This window comes from Athalia rosae, chromosome 5 (assembly GCF_917208135.1).
Source record: "Athalia rosae chromosome 5, iyAthRosa1.1, whole genome shotgun sequence".
NCBI lineage: Eukaryota > Metazoa > Arthropoda > Insecta > Hymenoptera > Athaliidae > Athalia > Athalia rosae.
In genome coordinates this window covers 9,773,553-9,795,153 of record NC_064030.1, presented here as the reverse complement: position 1 = coordinate 9,795,153, position 21,601 = coordinate 9,773,553, and the positions used below count along the sequence as shown (strand labels likewise).

Here is a 21,601-nt window from a genome sequence, read left to right as displayed (position 1 = left end):
ACACGGGAATAAGGGAAGCATGGAAAGGGAAGAGAAGGGGAAGGGAAGGAAAGGGAAGGGAAGGAGCGGTGGTGGAGGACGGGTGTGGGACAGGACAGGTTAAAGATTGATCCACCGGGATCTTCTGGATGTGGATGAGAGGCGCGTGGGGTTCGCGCGACGTCGACGAGAAGGACGCGACAGAGGTCGCAAAGGTCGGAGGGGGGGGGTTCGGAGGACAGTAATTGATTAGAGAGGATATTGGCCCTCTCCGCCTATCGCCGCGGCACTATGAAACACTACAATGGTCTAGGCCGATCCACCGCGTACTCCGCGGCGCAGCCGAGCGGTATCTATAGATTTCTGTGCAGGTTCCTAAATTCGGGTATAGGTTCGACGCCGAAGACCGGAGAACTCGAGAACGGGAGGAGAAGAGGAGCCGAGTCGAGATGCCGCGGAGTAGCTCGGAAAACCCGTCGTCGCAGTCGTCCCTTCTCGAGTACCTATAGCTCGATCGAGTGAATCCCTCCCAAAGAGGGATTGGAATTTCATTACAAATAGAAACTTCCAACGGGACTTTCGGCAGGGTGGACTTCATTCCGCCCGATATTATCGAAACGCTTTTTTTTCTTACTCCACGCTCGCATCCACGCATAGGTGAAATGTTCACGCCGGTTAGTTTCGAATGACTCGGTCGTACCGGTTCTTCAAAAATCGTCGGATCGTCGGAGACGGCATAGGCGAAAGATGAGACCTTCGCCCCGAATATTTGTCCAACTAAGACCAGGCAATTTGCTCGCGTTGCGTTCAACGCTGCGGTACCATCCATCACTGGCTCCGACCCCTATACGACGGCCGAGCTTATTCGCTGTACCGTAAGAAACGCAGTTGCGTACGTAGCGAAGGACTTTCGAAAGTTGGTGGAGTAAAGTCGTGCGAATCTTCTGGTCGAATTAACAAATTTTCGTGTGAAAAAATATATTCTTCCCACCGCACGAGTCCCCACCTATTTCCCGCAATCGTTAATTCGCAGCGAGAGGCAATTGATCTTTTGAGGAGCGAGGGAATTTGAAGAGCTGTAAAGAGAAATGTGGTGAAACAAATCCCCGCGATATATATCGGAAAACAAAAACAGACTCTATGCATACAACCCGCATGCGTGTCGAACGATGGATGTAAAGGTTAGTCGTGTTGCGACCCTCGAGAATCTTCGAGGGGGAAACCGAAAAGAGGGTTGAAAGTGCCTGCGAGAACCGAACCGTGCCACTGGCTCGACATTTTCGAGTCTATGACCTCCCTAATTGTTCAGTCAAGTTGTTCGTTTGAAATATTTGCCTGGCGGATCCTCTTTAGATTTTTTTCATTCTCCATTGTTTCGATTCGCCTCTATTTTTTGTGCGTACCTCTTGACGCGGAGATCTCTCCACGGGCATTGGGACATAATTTCTAGGACACGTGACACCATTTCCGGTCAACTACGACTCTGGAAGTCGTAAACGGACGTTCTTAGAGGTGTTAAATGAAGGTATAGGTGTAGCGGGTGAATTTAGTACCGGAAATTGGTGTCTTCCTTTTTCGTTGGACGATGAGACTTTTTATTTGAAGTTCTCCCATTCCCGTGAATTTTTTTTTTTTTCTTCCGTTATACGCTTTTTATATTTGCCACGTCACATTTTCTCAGACTTATCTCCTCGACGTTCCATCCGTCTTTGAACGACACCGATCGTTTCGCTTTATTCGCCTCACTCGATAACTCTGATTAAAACAAAGCAATTAAATTCTTACTGAAAATCGGAATCTCATAAGTGAATATTACTAGTCACACTGTATGAAAAATAATTACGAAGAATCGAGGGGGAAAAGTGTTTGAAGAATGATGAGACGGTATTATAAACAAGGCGCACAACAAATACGAGACTTATTTCGTAACGATACCGACTTCTATTACATCCGTTCTTCTCTCACAGTTTCTAAGGGATGGTGAAAAGCTTTTGTATTTTACTTTCATTTAATTAAATTTTTACGTAATATTTGACGAGCAAATTCCCAGACCAATTTCACTGGCTGCTCACGTCGTCGGTGGTAAACACCAGTATTTGTTCTCTTTAATTGAATTGGTATATATAAGTTCGTTTTTTTTTTTTTTTTTTTTTTACAGCTATTTTTATTTATTTTCTTTCATTTTTTTCCGGTTCAATTTTTCTCGCGAGTTTTTCCCCCTTTTTTTTCTTACCTCCCTCTCCTCCATTGAGGGATCCTCGAAATCTTCGAGAGTTCGGAACGCCTGACCTGGAAAAGATTGATATGAAACTCGAATCAATACGATAAGGAACAAGGGAACGTTTATTAAAAATTGGGAATAATTTACATCCAGAATCGTAGAAAGAAATGAAGAGACTCGAGGAGGGTTTAAATTTTGAAAAAATTACCCCGAGTGAAATCAGTCACGGTATTGACACTGATATTCCAATCTATCTCCACAGCGAAATCGAATTTTTGCATGATTGATTTTTAATTGTTCTATGTCAAAGCTTTGCAGATGAACGCTGCCGACAAAAAAAAAAACATGCTCCCACAGCTGATGTCTGTATATTCCAATCAGTAGCTGGAAATCTATCAGAAACACCTGAGATGGTTCAAAAAACTTCCAATCCTGTTCGCAATAAAACAAAAAAATAAGTCAACGAATAAGAAGCAACAAGAGAAACGAAAATTTTTGGAAAAATTTCTAACGGACAGTGTTTTTCTCCTCTTTGTTTCAGATGCCGCAGTGATGGAGGGCGAGGGCACATTGGGTCGGGGGCACGCAAACGGGGGCCGCGGATTGCGCCGGCAGCGGTCCCTGGAGTGGCGTGACCGGCGCGCTTACGGCGGTGCACCCTCGAGTAGCGACGAAGAGGACAACTCCCGTCACGGTGTCGGAGGTCCACCTTCGTCCGGGACCCGTGGGGCCCGAAGTCCCGGGCAAGTCTACGCGTCGCTTCTCGCTCAGCAATATAACAGTGAGTGGCGAACGAGTTCGATACATTCGATTTATTTGATTTCGCCGATGTTTTCGAATTTATTTCGACGGGTAACCGAATTTATACGGCCACTCACGCGACTCGCTTGAGGGGATGTTTCCATCGGAGATCTAATATAAATGTAGCTAATTGAAACGAAATAAGGGGTTGATAGTCTTCGGCGCGCTCGGTTGCCGTGCGATCTTTAATTGCGGCATTACCGTAAATGGTCCGATTAAAGGTAATCTCGCGGAAAGAAATAAAAAGTTCCTTTTCATTTGACCTGATTTTTCCCCCTGCCGTACCCTCTCAGAGAGGGAAACGCATCCCTAAGCCTTCGGGGCTAAAGCTGGGAGATTTCTAACCGACAAAACACCATCGCCGGATTGAAGAAGATGGAAAATGAAAGATAAAAGCCCTTTATGTCAAAGCTACTGGGAAATTCCCTTGCATAGTCGCGTGAAAGCCACTTGGCACAATGAGGCATTCAGAGGAGTAAAAATATCAACGAACAAGAGAAAGAGGGAATGAAAAAAATAGTAATAAAAGAAACGAGACGGAAGAATGAGAATGGAGAAAAAAAAACAAATAGAAAATCTTCGAAAACAAAAAAATCGGTGAAAAAAAAAAAGGGAGACTCGGTAATACGTTGAAAATTAAAAGCTCAAAATTCATACAGAAATTAATACCATCTTCCTACTAAAAGATAAAAACCTCTTTATTCCATTTGAATTTCCATGGGCTCATTTATTCCTCGTATCTCATTTGAAATTCCTGTTTTAAATCCTCACCTCGCACTCGCTTTCGACCTCGCCTCGTTTTTATTCTCGTTAACTGTCAATTAGATACTTTCAACGCCACCCGGTCGCTCTATAAAAAATTCCTATCGGAAAAGGGGAATTCAAGGTATCCGACGGAAGTACATAGAACTGAAACGAACGTCAAACGCCGTCTGAAGAGCCCTCAAATAATCCCAGATTCGTCGCACCGGAATCATTTTTCGTCTGCCGACCTCCTGTAGTTATTCCGAAAATTTTCACCATTGAGTTATCTGGTTTTTTTTTTTTTTTTCTTTCTTTCTTTCCCTGAGAGCAACTCAAAACGTATTATATATGATTAGATAACGAATTTTAAAACCCTCGACGTGAAAAAGAATGAAAAGGAAACTCGATTTCGAAAGCTTTCAGCAGGCTGCGAGGCATGTTCTTAGAAGAAATCTTTAACCTAACGAAAAATGGAATATACGCGACTCGTCTCAGCATTTATTCTCAATGATATTCCATCTCGACTTTTTTCTTTTATTATTTTTAATCCGATAACAACGTCTAGTTCTCGTAGTTCAGAGGTGGAAGTTTCAAGTCCTAACGATTGTGCAAAGTAATGTTGAAAAGAGTCGAGGACTTTTCATGAAACCAGGTGGTGCTTGCCGAGGGTATTGTAACGGAAGTGTTGGCCAGGGTTCGATACAATGATAATTAGCGTGGAGGAGGGCTGGAGGGAACAAAGAGGAAAAAAGGGCGTGTTGAGGTACAAAGGTGCTTGAGAGGAAAATAAAGATAAGCGGCCGTAAAAATACATTATCTGGTAGAAAATAATTTGACACCCAATTAAGGAGAATTAGTCAATGGATTTGTGCCCCCTCGAGAATCAGCGACTAAAATAATAATAACCTCTGCTTTGAGGGATTACCATCGGTAATTAGCTGGAGGAGGGAACAGAGGGAAGGGGGAGGGGGGTGGGGGGTGGGTATCAGCCGCCAATCATAATTGGGGATTCTTAAGCTGCCTAAATACTTCAGCTCGCGGCCATAGCCGCGTCGCTATCTCTGCTGCTTTTGCCGCTCCAATATCGCGGAAACGTACGGTGCAGTATCCCCGATAGTCGAACCTTTTCATCAATCCCTCGAACCAAGTACAGTAGCCTGCAGTTCAATTTCAATCAATCAACGTCCCGTACACATTCCTCCCAATCACACGGTCGCGTATGGTGGGAGAAATCCGTTGAAAACAAGAAATGATAAAAAGAGGAGGGAAAAAAAAACGGGTGATTCTCGATCGTGTCAATTCCCATATACTTCACACAGGACCGCGCTCTTCGATACGAAGAATCAATCTTCCAAAAGAATTTCCTAACACCCAATTACTGTGATTAGGATTAAGCCGGTCATTCTATATCCAATGTCTGGACACATCACTCAAATTACCACAGATAACAATTTCCAGAATAGAAAGAAAAAAATTCCAGTTCCATTTTTTCTAGCTTATTGCTTTTCATTTCTGTTTCTTTCTGGATGTGTGTTGTATGGAAGACTCGCGCGATACCCCGGAATCACAGTTTTTTTTTTTTTTTTTGTTCGTTTTTTGTCTCACTCTTTCTCCGTCCGGCGATGAACGCGCGCGTTCTATCCTAGCAATAACGTGAGTTTTTCAGACTCGTCCATCATATTCCATCAAATACTTAGAAGCTTCGCAGTCCACCCACCTTCTCCATCTCTAGCTTTCAGCCTCCGGACTTCGGATCGGATCTCCCGCAGTCGCCTTAACCCTCTCCGGGCGTGGATTAAGTACTTCTAAAATTAGTTTCACCCTTTTCTCGAAGAATCGGTAACACAGTTACGTAATTCGTAATTTCTATGAACGTTCGAACGGTCTGACTGAAAAACCAAAAAGAAAAAAAAACTGTTTTACAACGAACTCGTACCTCGTTAATTTTACTAATTTCAATGTATCGCCATGGGGAAAAAAGAATTACAAGGAGTTAGAGAAAGCAAAAAAGAAGAACAAAAAGTATGGGGGGGCTCGACGCAGCGACGCCCACGCCTCGATCTTGAAAATCTATAACGTTAATCAGATGCCAACCGGTGATCCGAACCCTCATTCAGCCAACAACTGTTAACTTCTATAACTTTGTACTCGTTTTATAACTTCCTTGCGAGTAAGGAAAAGTCGTCGAATATCGTCCCCTTTTTTTTTCAAAAAATATGTCGCAAAAAAAAAACTAGTGCAATTGAAATAATGATTCCAACGTCATACATTAGGTACACTATCCCTTTATCAATATAAATGATGGAAACCCCGTCAACTTTGTTCAAAGTTCTATGAAGATAGCTTAATTAACAAAAAAGTGCAAATCCTGAGATCATATTTTGAGGCGCCTAATTCCGTCCCAGGGACGATATTGAGATCGCAATAATCGGTACGCGAACTTGAATTGTAATCATGGTAATATCGTTACGGTAGATAGTTTCACATTGACTTTGCGACGAAATGTTGATCGACAGCTGACGAGCTAGACGACGACCGGAAAGATTATCGACAACCTTCTTCAAGACCTAAACTGAGCGAAGGGGGTATTACAAGAAATAATTGTGATTGTGTCTTAGAGGGTTAAAAACGATTGTAAACCAGAGGAATTAAGAGAACGGTAATATTGTCCCTGGAATGATGCTTCTTAGGTTGATAGACATAAATTCGACAAAAACACATGTCATAATCTGAAAATTTTCCTATTTGTAGTTGTAAACACACGTGAAAGCAATTCATTTTGAAAAAAAAATTTCGTTTCGATAGATCAAGCGTACCGATATTCAATCAATTCCGCTATTATTTTAATTAAAAACTCATCGTGAACCGTTTCTTTCTTTTTTGAGTATCTCCTGATCGGTTGATACTGTAGGTGTGATCTCGATTTCAAGTTTTTTTTTTTAATTATATTTTCTCTGATAATGAGACCGTTCATCCGGTACAAATACACCGTCGAAGCCCCGTAGAGCGGAGAGGTGATAGAAACGAGTTCATTCGGAAACATGCAGGCGGTACGATATAGGATGGCTAGGAAATTTTGAGGATCGCTTAAAGTTGGCTGATTTCTTTGAAAGTGCCCGTTCATGGATGCAAAACGGTATCATCAATTACGCGTAACACCCACAGGCTCGTTTTCCGTGCGTAGCTATAGCATTGAAATATTTCACTGGATTAAAGGAACGAAAAAAAAAAAAAAATGGAAAAAAATGGAAAAAAATGAAAAAATGTGGAAGCTTAATGATAAACGAGCCGAGCTATTTACCCGCGTATATACTACACCCGCACACACCCGGTATAACCCTATGTGTACGCATATAACCAACCGGAGAAACCAGCGTGCGTACATGTACTATTCGTAAAATACTTTCTCACCCCCTTTCGACCCCCTTCTCCCGCGGCGACAAGAAAACCAACCGATTTATCGATTACGACAAATTTTAGTCGCTCTCGCGAATCTCGAATGTCTCAAAACCCGTCGGAGGATGAAGAGGAGATGCTTTTCTTTCATTTCACGGATCGGAAATGATGAAAAAAAAAAGTAGGGGAGAGGGAAAAATTGAATGATGGAATGCGTGTGCAGTGATCGATAAGGAGGTAGTGGAATCGAAATGAATTTTCATTCCTAATCGACGGCGTATCAGGCCAGTTTCTCACTCGCAATCTTTTTTCGAGGAAGAAGTTCGCGATTCGTGAGGTAAGACCGTCGCGTCGTCCGCGGTCTCTGCGGGGTATCGACGCGATTGTATAGGTGACGCGTTGTCGGAGGTGTCGAGTGGGTGGTTCGGGTGCTTTGGGATGAGGTTGAAGGCTGGACCAGTGGTAATCGACGACCAGTGAATCGGAACAAATGTAGACAGACGCGCGCGAGGCAAGGGCATGAGCCGAAGGGTTGGTCGGTCGGTTGGTTGTTTGGTTCGTTGCTCGGTACCCTCGACGCGAAGGGTAGACGAATATAACATAACTGGGGTGAACATACCCCCTCGTGTGCTTTCTCCGCAGCCGCCTCCGCTTTCAACCCGGCGGACTCTCGGTTCGTATTAATTGAGTCCCTCAATCGTCCCTCTTTTGACCGTCGCGCTATATTTCAGCAGGCCGCCGGTGTATAACGTCGTGCATCCAACGTTACACGACGGTATTTATTTATGTAGCAAAACGTACGCCGTATTATACGCAGCCATCCACCCGTGTCCATTCCTTCTCGTCATCCGCTACTCCGTCGAGCCCATAGTCGAGCGTGTCCACGATTGGAAGCTGGATGGTCTCGGGTTGACGCTAATGGGGTGCCTGATGGTCGGTGTCTGGTGTCTGGTGTCCGATGTCTGGTATCCAGTGTCTGACGTCTACCTTGAATCATTCTCTCATCAAGATCCGGAGCGCGCGAGGTATAAAAGAAGTACCTGAAGAAAAAAACAAACAAACAAACAATAATAATAAACAAAATACTCCCGCGAGTACAACTTTTTCTCCTATTCATCATCGCTCTGAAAATCTTTTTTTTCTCCTCACGGGGTAATAGTTTCCCATTTCTTTTCCAACTTGAACGGAAAAGTGACGGTAAAAAAAAAACAAAAAAAAAAAAAAATGAAAGGAACAGAAGCTCTTCGAGGACTCGATACGGCGATTGCCCTTATTATTTCGTCTTTGATCAATTCGTGCGGAGTGATATCGGGCGCGAACGCAGACTCGCAAATTCGGTTATCGCATTACGTGTCTCTTGAAACGTCATAATGATATTACAAGCGTTCTTCGCGGCGGTTGAATTTTTTTTCCACGATACGGCCGACGGTGGTGTAACGGGGTAATGAATTCCTAGCGACTCTACGTATGTGGTATAAATTATGTACACCTATGTAGCGTATCCGTAGTGTTACTACCTACGTCCACCACTCGCGAGGTGTACGTTGCAGGTTGGATAAAATAATGAAATGTATTAATCACCCCGCGGAGACAACGTGCAAGGGAAAATATACACAACCACCTCCCGACAAGCGCGTGATTCATCAGCAGCGACTGTCGACAAACGGCCCATTTTATATATTACAAATGCCTTGCACTCGCCTCCGTCTCTCTCTCTCTGCCGGCTGTATTACTCGGAATTAACAGAGCTCACGGGGCCCACAATCGGCCAAATTCAAGGGCGATACATCCTGCCCCGTTATTTTTCTCACCTGTCAGAAAAGACGCGTAATTTTTTCCCTCTTTCACGTTTCCGATTCTGTTTTATGTATCATCCATTTGTTTTGTTTTTTTTCTTTACACGTTTACACACGTACCCGCACCTGTACATGGACTTTCTCTCTTTTTTGCGATATTGTTTTTTTTTTTCTGTTTTTTGTTTTTTGTTTTCCAGTTCTTTTTCAGTTTCCATCCGCCCGCACAAACAATAGTATGAAACTGTCTATCACAGACCTTCCCGCACGTACGTTCGATCTCGCGTACGTTGTATGACAGCTATTAATCTCCGTCTGGTCAGTCATCAATACCCCAACGGAGGGTGAGCTTACGGGGGTGGAAGTTATAGTTTCTCCGATGCTTCTGCCGCTGCCACCGCCGCCGGAGAAGTGGACATAATATTGTCGAGTCATTACCTCTCCAGACGTTCCATAATGTCACGCTTTGATGCCTTTCGTTGATAAAATATTGCCCCCGCATGCCGGAAAAATTTGCGGCGAAGCGAGGTTTCTGGTGCGGTGCACGCGAAGGCTTCCTTTTCACCCGACAACCTTTTCCCTCTTTGAATACCTTCTTTTTTTCTCCTTTTTTTTTTTCTTTTCTTTTCGTTTACTATCGGGCAAAAACGTTCTCATCGAATGACGCTCGACGTTTCACTTACGCGCGCGCCCCTCTCCCCGAGTTCCGCGAATCAGAAAAGCGCAACGATTTTCGTTGTAAAATTTTCTACCGGCAGTTTGAAATTTCAAAGGAAATACAATCATCCCCTTCGGATCTATACCGGTTTCCGGGAGCGGCGCGAAGTTTACATTCGAGCGATTCGCTCGATAGTTCGTCGCGACGCCGTAAAACTGTCGATGGACACAAGGGATATCTATGTATACCGTGGACGAATGGACGATGAGTGTACCGGGAAAAAAGGGGAGGGTGGGGAAACACTCGGGCTTGCACAGCGTCGTTTGTAAATTCTCGAAGCGAGAGCTACTTAGACATCTTTTCTGGAAGTAAACTGCTCTCAGACGTATCGCTACTTCCTAACAAATTCGATTTCGACGCAGCGTTCGACGCCTTTTCCTTTTGCCGCAGTCTTGACGTCCGTCGACCGTCCGGATATCGAACGGCCGAGAGCGATAAAATTCTTACCGCTCGTCCGGTCCGAACGTCGACGTTCGACGTCGCTCGTCTTCGTCGTTACGGTATTTCGCAACGGTACAGAGATAGAGGTATCCCGAGAGATCAGCGATGACGAACGCACGTGGCGCGGTAAACTTTGCGTCGTGGAAAATGGCTTATCGTATTTGTTACCGACAAAGGCTTTCTCGCGTAACTGCCGCCGCTGCCGTCTAGTCTCCTTCGCCCCCCCAGGTTCGGTGCTCAGATTTAGTCGCGGATCTCTCGGATAGCGCCTCGTCTCGTCTCGTCTCGCGTACGTATACCTACCCTATAACGTTATGTACATATACCTACGTATACCATAGATATCTGCAACTTTCGCACGTGCCTTTCGGCACGTGACCGGCTCACTCGTTCCCTCCGCACTCCGAGAAGCGGAGGGGTCGGCGGCGCCGATCGGCGGAGTTCCGTCGAAATTCGGGAGTTCCGCTCCCGAATATTCTTATTCCGAGGTAAGAGATCGATATCGTAATCATGGAAACAAACTAAACAATGATTTCTGGTTCGGATGGATTGAAATTGTTCCTCCGAGCCCCGAGGCTCGAAGGTCCTCAAAAAACAACGAGATTCAGGAATTATCAATGCCATTACTACCCCGGAGGGGTTTGAGCCGGCGAAGAGGATGGGGCTATGGGGATGCGGAGAGGCTTTGAAAAGCGTGCAAGAGAGGGAGGAAAAAAACGAAAAATAAGAAAAAGCGAAGAGGAAAGAGAAGAAAGAAAGTGTGACGAGAGGGAAAACGCGAGCGTGCGATTTGACATCCCGGTAATGCTTTTTTAAAGAGGGCATAAAATATGAGAAAATTACATCTCCATGGAAATCGGGGGCGTGCACCTTATACTTATATGCCGGTGTGGAAACTTTTTCAGAATCTACAGCGCCACGTCATCGTCAGTTATTATTTGATATTTCGAGAGAAAATCTGTCAGACTTGCAAGTTTTATTAGCACGGCCCGATTCGTATCCCCCCAAATATTATTACGACTAATTCATCATAATTCATGGGAGAATATAACAAAGGCGTATCACTGTATCTTTTCCATGAATTATCGACCTGGAATCTAATGACTTTAAGATTTGAAAAAACGGACACACCTGCAACGGTAGCTCTTCGATGAAAAATTCTACGATTTGCCTCGAAGGGAAAAATGAATCCGCGAATCCGCGAAAGCGTAAAAAGTTGAGAGAAAAAGAAGGAAAAATTATAAACCGTTGGTAGGAAGACGTCACCTAAGCCGAAGACTTGATCCGTGCGGATGTCGGAGAAGCACTTACCAAAAGCCTTACAGATTTCCCGATGTGGTGGATTTTTACTGCACTCGGAACGTCAAGGATCAGGCTGCGTAGCTAATGGCGATGTAGTTGCTGTAATGCTCCGGATGCACCAGATATTCCTAGTGGTCGTGGTGGTGGGGGTCGAGAGTAAAGTGAAAATAAATCCGTAATGAGTTGTAGAAGTCGGACGACTCGGTGCCCCGGTGAGAAACTCATTCTTCTAATTGCCGAGCCATTCGACTGTTTTTTTGTTTTTTTTTCTTTCTTTTTTTTTTCTCGTCTCCAAGTTTTCCGTAATCCCATTTTCCTTGAAATTCGGTATATTATACATACGTACGTACGTACACCGAGACTTATCAGCGAAAATTCTCTCGGTGAATAGCTAATTTCCCCCATGATCCGGGTTGACGGGAATGAAACTTTGGGCTGCCGCCCACATGGAGGGCAATGCGAAGGTCGTTTAGTTTTCGGGTATCTTGAACGGTCAGGGGTACCTTTCGTTTCCGTGTCCCAATTCTCTTTTAGTTTCATCTTATTTCCCATTTTCCGGCGGGCTTGTTCGCATCCAGGCAGCTAAGGCCGGGCTTATACCTTGCTAATTACGTGAAATCGTGGACCACATCTCGCTCTCGACGCTCTCTTGGCTCGCCCGCAGTCACCCGCGGTACTCGCGGCAACGAGGGATAAAAACTTTGGTACAACGCATTAAAGGAGTTAGCAAGAGAAGCATAAAAGTAGCAATCTTAAAGTCCAACAGTTAGACTCAACGTAGGGCTCTTCCTTCCTTCCTTCCTTCCTTCCTTCCTTTATTCATTCCATTCTGTTTAACTTTCGACTTGATCTGTACCACTCCCACTCCCACTCCCCCCTACCACTATCAGGAAATTCAAGGTAATAATTTATTCGTGTTTGACGAGAGAAATAAAAGGATTTTTGAAAAAAAAAAGCTTCCTCAAAGACCGCGGGATATAAACGAGCAACTTCGGAGATCCGTCAAAATTCTTACGCCGTCCTTCAAATTTCTCCGTTTTAGGTGTACGCGCACACGATGTCCCGACCATACGAATATGCGCACATGGACCGAGCATGCTTATGGAACGTGGCCGTTAGTTCTCTGGCTTAATCAAAGACAACGGGCGAACCGACCACAGCCGTTGTACCGTGCATCCGATGCGTTGTGTCCATTATATCGAGCCCGGTGCAGGGTGCAAGATAGGGTTGCTCGGTCGGGTCTATAGACAACCGTAACGCCGATACGTACCCATATTCACCGGCGTTTCTCTCACCGCAACACCGTCCACATAGCACCTATCGCTAAGCACGTCCACGCGTTCATATACTCCTATGTACGTACGTACATTACTCGTACGCACATACGTAGTACCTATAATTTATAAGTATACCGACCACATCTCGTTTGCCGCTACTGCTGATGAGGCAACTGATGCCAGATTTCGCACAAGTTACCGCGTGTCACACACGTCCCTTCGGTAAAAATTGGCCGATGAGATCGTGCCGGCTGCTCCGCAATTATTTATTCCATTTTTCTTCCTTCCGTATCGCGTCGAACCGAATTTCGAAGGTCGCGTAAGCTTCGAATCTGCTCGTTCGGAACTTTGCGATAATTTCGAGGTACTCGCGAACTTCCGTCGCTGAAAAAGTTCCACCGTAAGGGTCGCGTTTTTTATTCCACGGAGAGGGTAGATAAACGCTAGAATACCAACTGCAAGCGGTAATGCAAGCGGCTCGCGAGGGAACGGCGACTAATGATAGGGGTTTGGTCGGTCTGGCGTCATCGCGTCGCCCCGACGTCCGACTTTGTACCGTACATCGTACGAGTTCGCAGGTCTACTTCTCATGTCCACAGCTGATACCTCCCTGGACACACGTGTAATTATCAGTCCGTAGAAGCTCACCTGTGGAACTGGAGCGATAAAAATTCACATGCATTTTGCACATCCGATCATTCTTCGAATGCCCCCCTCACAGTCGGTTATCGATCGCAGCCACGCCGTTCCCTCGATTGTCTTTTTTTTTTTCTCATCGCCAACGCGATTCGCAGATATCGTTACCGCCGACCGTCATCGCGAGACGGAGTCGGGAAATCGAGGACGCGGTCCTCGGCTCGAACTTTCCCCGCTAAAGCGCAACTGTGAGAGAGTGGCCGGATAGATCAAAGCGAGTAATTTTCGTGGGGAAACGGTGCCGCTCGCGATGTCACTTTGCGGAGAACAATTACGTCGATACCTACGTAGCCACCCGCCGTACGGTAACACGCATCTGGTCGGATGTGTGGCGCGCGTGTGCCTCGCTATTCACAAAGGCTCCGGACGAGTGTCCTCGTAGTGGTAGCGGAATGACGGTGGGACGGCGGTTGTTGGTCATGCTGGATGTTCACTGATCACTGCCGGTTGTTCATCGTCCATCGGCGTTGCAAATGAAGGGAACGGGTGTACGCCACGGCCGACGCTGTCGACGCTCCGAAATACGTATGTAATCACAGAGACGAATGTCAGGTCGACTAAACTTAGTTCCGTACCCGTTTAACGCTTTAACAATCGAATCGAATCGAATTCAATCGAGTTTTCGACCGCCGTCGTTCGTCGCTTGGTTAAACCGGCACCTTCCCTTCCGAAGCGTTCGCCGCTGTAAACCGTCGGCCAATTCCGCGGTGATCTGCTTTACACGGAGCACCGAATATTCTACGGGCGGTGAATCAATTTTCAAATTTTAGCGGCCTTCTCTTTTCCCCCCTTTTTTTCAACACCCCTGGGTACAAATATGAGGGTAGTTTCCGGGGTTGGATTTTTTTTCTTCATTTATTCCTTTTTTCTTCTTTTCTGTACACATTTCCATACCTCTCTCTCTCCTCTGGAAGGGGATGTGTATTTTGAATATTTTTTTTTTTTTTTTTTTTTCTCCCTCGCCGCGCTATCTCCGTAACAGGGTACCGGGCGTATCTGTAAAATGAGGTTTTCAGAGCGTTTCTAGTCCTTTTTAAAACGAAACGGTCACTAATAATTTTCATAACCCGCAACGCCGTTTCACCCTCGACTTAATATTCGGGACTATAACCGTTAAGCTGGATGTACTCTGTGCTCGGATCTTATCCCACGATCTCTCCCTTCTCTTTCTGTACCTCTCTCGATCTCGTTCTCTCTCTCTCTCTCTCTCTCTCAAACCGGATGTACGCGCCCTATACCCATATCCAACCCTCGCGACGAAGAGACTTCCGCTCTTCTCTACCGCTGCAAGGTTCGCATATTTCCCCCACCCCCGCCCCCCCCCCCCCCCCCTCTCTTATCTTCGATCTTTAGAATCAATCCCCGACCAAATCCAAAAATTCAAAAAAAAAAAAAAAAAAAAATGAATAAATAAATTTCATCCCTTATAAAGAATCTAGAGAAAAAAAATCGGTGAGGCTGAATTTTTTTTTTTCTCGAGCCTTCTCGGTACCAACTCGATGTTTCCCTGCCGTATACCTCGCGCAGCTATCGAATAGCTTGATATCCCTTTACGACCTGTGTGTGTTCGAGAGCTATTAGGGTCGATGATATATTGCTGTAAAAATACTGTTCAAAAGCCAAGTGCCTGTTATTAGCGAACTATGTAGCTTGTTCCGTGCGTAATTGCACGGTGCGACAGGAACACGTGTAGCGATATACATATAGGGAGGTATACGATACGCCGCGTACATATTGTATGTATACCTGAATACCCACAAAATACTCCGATATACGTGCGTGTGATGTGCGTACGCTACTTAGGTAGGACCTGGGTAATATCACCCGTTCCCTTATCGCCGCTCTTCTCGACAACGCGAGGGTGAAACCGGCCGATAGATTCGCTAAGAGCTGCTCGTAATTTTCAAAATTCGTCCGCTCGTATCTATGCGAACGTATACGAACTCCGTCGAAATGAATTAGTGGAAACACATGTTTCCTGCCGAACGGTCGAACACATTGTGGGGAGTCGGAAACGTGCAGATTAAATTAGCGAGCGAATGAAAATCAAAGAAATGAATTCAAAATATTCTCGCAAGTTCTCCGTAATCTCCCAGCTTCTGAGATTTTATAAAGTTTGCCGTGCACCCGTTCGATTGACGGCTCAAACATTTTACCGTAGGTCCTGCGGGATGAAGCGGTGTCTTGTTTCCCGTATAATCGAGTTCTTTATCACCGCTACTTTTTGCAGCCTGCAACGACGGTGTTTGCGTCATGGAGCTGCGAGCTTCTTTCGATCCCCTTCCGCAGCGATATTTCTGATGTATATCCACCTGCACGTATACCCAGCCGCACGTTTCGTAAAGTCCGCCAACGGAACGTGGGGGGTGAGAAACATTTTGGGAATTAACAAGCTCGCGTACAACCTGAGCGAATAAGTGACGATGCGATAATTTACGCGCGTACAACCGCTCGCAACTGTTGTCGAGAATCGAATTTATTCCGGTACAAATGTACGATAGTTATGGTTTTTCTTTTGTTCTCCTGAATATTGCAAGCGAGACCGGAGAATCCGGGATGCTTTACGGCGAGCTAATGTACGTTGTCGAATTTTTTTGTTATCAAACGAACGCGCCGGTCCTTTGGACACGGAGTTTCGGAAGAGAGGCGGAAACTGCGGAAGCGAAAAGCGGAAGGCTAGAAGCGGGGTACCGGCAGCTAAGTGTATATCGCCCGCGCGTCCTTTTCCCGCTGCGCCCTTTTTCCGCCGCATGCATACATGGATAAGCTCACGGTGTATATACCCCTTGCTCATACACCATCAAGCGTATAACTCATACGAGAACTGAGGCCGCGGTCACTCAATAATGTAGTTCTCGAGGTAGCGGCTAGCCCGAGGCTCGTAGACCACCGAACGCAGTACGTCACTACGCAGCGTATGTGTGCAGCGGTGTGTCCGCCGGTGTGTATAAGTCACGATTAATATTTGACGGAGGGGGGAGAGGGGGAGAGGGGGAGAGGGGCGGGGGAGTTTAAGGGGCGAAGTTGGTTTCACGGGGTTCGAGAGGTAGAAAATGGGCAGACTGACCACCGCAAAAGCGTACGGTGCAAGGTATGTGGAGGAGACTCGCGACTCGCCGTAGGAGAATAGCCGGGGGAGAACGGAGAAGGGAGAAGGGAGAACGGAGTCGGCGAAGGTGGCGGTAGGTAGGCACGGTTTCATTGTCCAGTCCGTTAATTATTCGCAAAGGAAATTAATGCCCTCCTTGAAATAATTTATACCTACCGAGGAACGAATGGCTGCGACCCACCCGAATTATTCAGTTCAGCGTTTCAGCGTTTCCTCATAACTCTCCAAATTGTGTTTCGGAACTACCGACTGCCCCCTCCCCCCCCCTCCCCCCCCCCCCACCGACTCCCGATGTTGCCGAGGTGGTCGAATTTTAAGCCGGCCGGTGCACCGGCGAGTCGACGTTACGGGGCCGGGGCAACGTCTGTCGTGTCGCGGGCTCGTTTTACGCGAGTGACGCGGTTGCAAGAAAATGGGCGTCACCGTGTAATTGATTCGCGTTAGCCGTTGTAACGTTCTCGTGTAAACGACCACTTGGAGAGTCTTGATTTAATCGAGTCTCGTGTATTTTATTTTCAATTTCATTTTTCCTCCCCCGCTCTCTCTCTCTTCTCAGGTTTTCGTTCTCTTCGTCTGTTCATTTTTGATAAGCTTGACGCGTGGCGGACGCGGGACATTTGTTAGTTTTCGAAGTGGCTTCATCGATATTGTATTATAATGGACAGGTACAAATGTGCCCGATTTGTTCGCGTCTAGAAATCGACCAGGAAAATCCATCTCGTTCAGTTCCGAGTGTGATTGAAACAGTGGGTACTTTGTCCGCGTGCTCAACTGCTTCAACCTTCAAATGCTTCAATCCTCCGGTTCCACCACCCCGGCCACATCGTGTTTTCCGCGCGCGACCAGGTGTTCGGGAAATCATATCGCGCGTGCACTCCATATATATATATATGTATACGCGATGTTCTACTCCGCAGCAGTTGATCGACGTTCGTATCGAAATATGTACACCTATACCGGCGGATAAAACTATCGACTCCCTCGTATTTCACATAAACCGTACGTACGTACGTACGTTGCACGTGTCCCCGTATACCCTATACCTGTACACGCCTATACGTGTACGGTTTGACCGTGCCAGCGTAGTGCGTTAAATTCATGAATATAATGTTTGAATTTTGATGGCTCTACTGCATCAGCTAGGTAGTTTCGATATTATATTTTGAAAAATATCCTCCGCGTATACGTAATTCGGTATGACATGTAAACGACTAATTTATATGCAGGGGCTATGGTTATGGCCGAATGGAATAATTAACGGATAAATTAAAATTGTCTGGATTTTTCGAGAGCCGAATTTTGCCGCCCTTTTTCGTTGATAAGAAAAAACAACGACAAAATTTAAATGAAAATGAAGGTAGGTAGTTCAATTTTTCGTTCGGCGAATTCAATTTCTTTATTCCTCTCCATCTGATGTATTTCCATCATTTTTTTTTTTTGTTTTTTTTCTCCGGTTCTCTCTTCCTATTTTTTTCCCGCTTCCTTTCGAAGGAAAAAGAGCTAGGATATATTTTCTTCTCTAAGTAGTCATAGCGGAAGTCATAGATTTGTGATTCGTACGTTTGTTGGTAATGTGAAAAGTTTTTACATCGTTCGAACCAACTGCATCGAATATATTCGTTACTTTGCGAAGTAACGGGGAATGGAGAAGGGCAAAGACAGGGTGAGTTTCGACTAGATGCTATAACTGCACCAGCAAGACGATACGAATCGGCCCAAGAGCTACGACTAAACTACAACTAAAACTACAGCTTCGGCAACGGCAACGGCAACGGCGTCGTCGACGGCGACAACGAAAGCGAAATATTTTTACCGACTTCTTTTTTTAATCCATTTTTGTTTTTGTTTTTTTTTTTTTTCTTCTTCATTCGCATCCACCGCTCATACCCGTTCTCTATACCTTTTGTCGTTTTTACTCTCGCTTTAGTTTTATTTACGGAGGAGCGCACTTTTGCACCGTTCCACCCTTCGTAACAATTCTTTCTCGTTTCGCGAAGCCATTGTGCGAACGGCCAGCAACAAAACCTATACGCTGCCTCGTTGAGATGTAAATTCGATATTTGTATTTACATGTCGTTAATTGAGTGAAAATGAACGGAGAAATCAAATTGCGTCAGGTTTGCATCCGTTCCCGTGAAAAATGGAAGAAGAAGAATTCGAAAACCCATAACAACTGGGAACTGTATTGACAAAAAAAAAAAATCGTCGTCTTCAACCGCAATTTCAACCGTTTTCTAATAACTCTATTTTATCTCGTCTTACCACGGTAAAAAAAAAAAAAATTATGAGATAAGAAAAAAAAAATTCATCTCTCTCGCGGTTCAACCTTCCATCGCCAATTGCCACCTCACCTCGACGTAGGAAATATATACCACGCGCACGGCCGTCAAAGCGCGAATCGAAGATTTTTATTTATTCCGCCACGGCGTGTCTTTCCTTTGACCTTTCTCCACGGGTCACGTGACGATGGTGTCGCGACGCGATTTCTTTCTTCGTCGGTCTCGTTTTTAAAGATTTAAAAGCAAAGCAGAAAAGTAACTCGGTTCGAATGAATAATGGGGGGGGGGGGGGGGGGGGGGGGGCGGAACCGGAGAAAATAAGTCGGTGGAACATCTCAAAGAACTCTTCGCGCAACCCCGGCACGCAAACCGTAGGATTACGCGGCCATATTTATTGTTTCCGAATGTCTCTCGTTATTGCCGAAAACCCCGCACCCGGCCACCGCAGGACGACGACGATACCGTATTTTATTACGATATCTTACCGCGTTTCCCCTCGTCCACGTCACCTCGTCTTTTCGCATTTGCGAGGTGACCCTAATCAAATTCGAGGTAGTTTCCCCCCTCCCCCACTTTTATTTCCCAGCTACCGAAACACGTAACGCGTCACGTAACGCGTCGACGCGTGCGACGGAGTTCTAAATATTTCGATAAACGACAATTTTTAAGATTAAATTTCGATTTTATTCTTGGCAAATTTCAACGAAAGCTACGGTAATATCGGAGAAAAAATTCGCCGAGAAGCTCCCGTCGGTAGGTACCTAGGGCAAGGAGATCGGTACGAGGCGGTGGTTGGGTATATACGCTTACGTATATAGAAATGAGGTAAAATGAAGCGTGAGAGTTTGACGTTGTGCCGTGCATGCAGTACTTTGCGAAACGAAAACTTTCACCAGGTCGTACCACCCATCCGTGGGTGGCGTATAGGTGCTCTACGAGGCTCAAACTTTTCCCAAAGTTTTTTGGATCGGGACGCAACCCGTTGCGGCAATATATCTGAACGAGGAAAAAAAAAAACAAAAAAAAAAACAAAAAAAAAAAAAATACCCACGAGAAAATAAAAATGTGTATAAAAATATTAAATAACGTATAAAAAGTCGGGGAATATATCAAGAAAACGCCCTCGCAATAATACAACGAAAATAATATCAAAATAAAGATCTTGCGGGGGCGGAACGCCGCGCGTTCAGCTTATATCAGAGGGTGGGTGTGGTTATAGTCCGCAGATCGTCGTCGTTGCTCGGTGTGGTACAACCGCGCGAACTTTTCTCATAACTTTGTTATCCGACCAGAAAATAATTGCACCAGCTCGTATACGCGGTGCAGCAGTAGCAGCAACAGCAGCAGCAGCAGCAGCAGCATCCCCCCCGTCTTTTTTCCATCCCTTACACTTTTACGATTATGGGGGTTGCCTTTTTTTCTGCAGTTTATTAGCGCATTCTGATTTATACGGGCTGATCCTCGCCACCGTTATGTACCCCTAACTCCGGGCGCTAATACTACGCGAGGTAAAGAATTACACACGGTCTTTACTCTCGCGCGGAAACGCGCGATGTTTGTTTAACGATATACCTTATTATACCGCCTTCCTACCGAAAGAAAGCAGACACCGTCCAGATGTCGTGAATCGGTCCCCCGCCGTGTTCATTTTGTTATTTTATTCTTTTCCGTCCGACCGACCGACCGATCACGATCGCACGGGAGACGGACTCTGAATTTTAACGCGTACAAACCGTCGTCGGATCTTGACGCCTGCCAGGATTAGTTTCCTCGTCGGTGGGCAGATTACCGATGCTTTTTTTTCCCTTTTATTTCGGTTTTTTTTTTTTTTTTTTTTTTTTTTCTCGTCGAACGACGCCACGCGCGCGTAGGGAGGAAGAGCCCAAGGGTCATGTGGTTATTACCGAGTCGTGGGCTTACGCCATTTTAACTTATGTATACCGTAGCGAACTCGCGGAGTGAACAAACTCATATCCTTTCCGTGGGTACGGACGAGTTCGCTCGTCTCCCGGGGGGTTTAAAATGGTAATTCCTTCGGTGGGGAGCTGTCCCGACGATGGCCTTCGCCCCGGTCCCGCTCCCGATCCCGCGACTCCCGGACCAGAAGCGGGACCAGGATCACCCACCCCCGCCCCCCTCTGCAAGCCATCGCCCTTTTTCTCTCCCGTAGCAATGTTGCCAGTGACAGCAGCCGTGTTTCTGATCCGACATTTAATTTGCGTCGCTCGTCCCGCGTATAGCCACTTCGCCCTCGCCCTCGCCCTGCACCGCGACGGCGATGGTGCGCCTCCTAAAAATTCCTCCTCTCTCTCTTTCTCGCGCGGAGATGACCCCGGATGGAAAACCCCACCTCTACCCCCACCTCTCAACTATTCCGCGTAAAGCGAAGCGACGCAAGTTTTCGAGGTAGACGTTTGACGGCTCCGGGAAATACTTCCCCCCCCCCCCCTCCCCACCCCCCAAAAAAAAAAAAAAGGGCGGACATCGAGGGAGGACTGATCCGGGAGGGTTAATCAACGGAGAGAAAAGTTTCTTTTTTTTTTTAACGTGCATTCGAATCTTTGCAGCGTTAGTCGACCGAAAAAGAAGTACCTCGTCGGGGTGAATACGTGTGCTACGTTGTAGCGAGGTTTTTACCTCCCACCCTCGCGGTTGGTGCCTTTGAGTATTTCGCGGAAGATGTTTTCTAGCCTCAGGATAGGGTACGAGGTTAGTTGACATCGGGATTCCCTCGTTAGCGGTTGTTTCCAGAGACGCCGCGACTATCGCCAAGGACTTATTGAGACCAAACGATGATACGCACACGTTGCCTAGGAAAGTGTGCAATACACGAACGAAAGAGGGG

The 21,601-nt window shown here is 45.9% G+C and overlaps 1 protein-coding gene and 1 long non-coding RNA gene across 2 annotated transcripts in view; one reads left to right on the top strand and one right to left on the bottom strand.

The window, feature by feature from the left end:
• Positions 1 to 21,601, top strand: part of LOC105692882 (teneurin-a) — a 451,510-nt gene that overhangs the window by 197,085 nt on the left and 232,824 nt on the right. Inside the window, exon 4 of the mRNA XM_048655887.1 lies at positions 2,742 to 2,981. Within this exon, the coding sequence (XP_048511844.1) occupies positions 2,753 to 2,981 (229 nt within the window). The 5' untranslated portion in view covers positions 2,742 to 2,752. The remainder of the gene's footprint in view (positions 1 to 2,741; positions 2,982 to 21,601) is intronic.
• LOC125501071 lies at positions 1,842 to 12,318 on the bottom strand. The gene is made up of 4 exons (XR_007278591.1): positions 11,405 to 12,318; positions 7,761 to 8,181; positions 5,463 to 5,634; positions 1,842 to 2,268 (listed from the first exon to the last, which is right to left on the bottom strand). It is a non-coding gene; the product is annotated as an uncharacterized LOC125501071 (long non-coding RNA).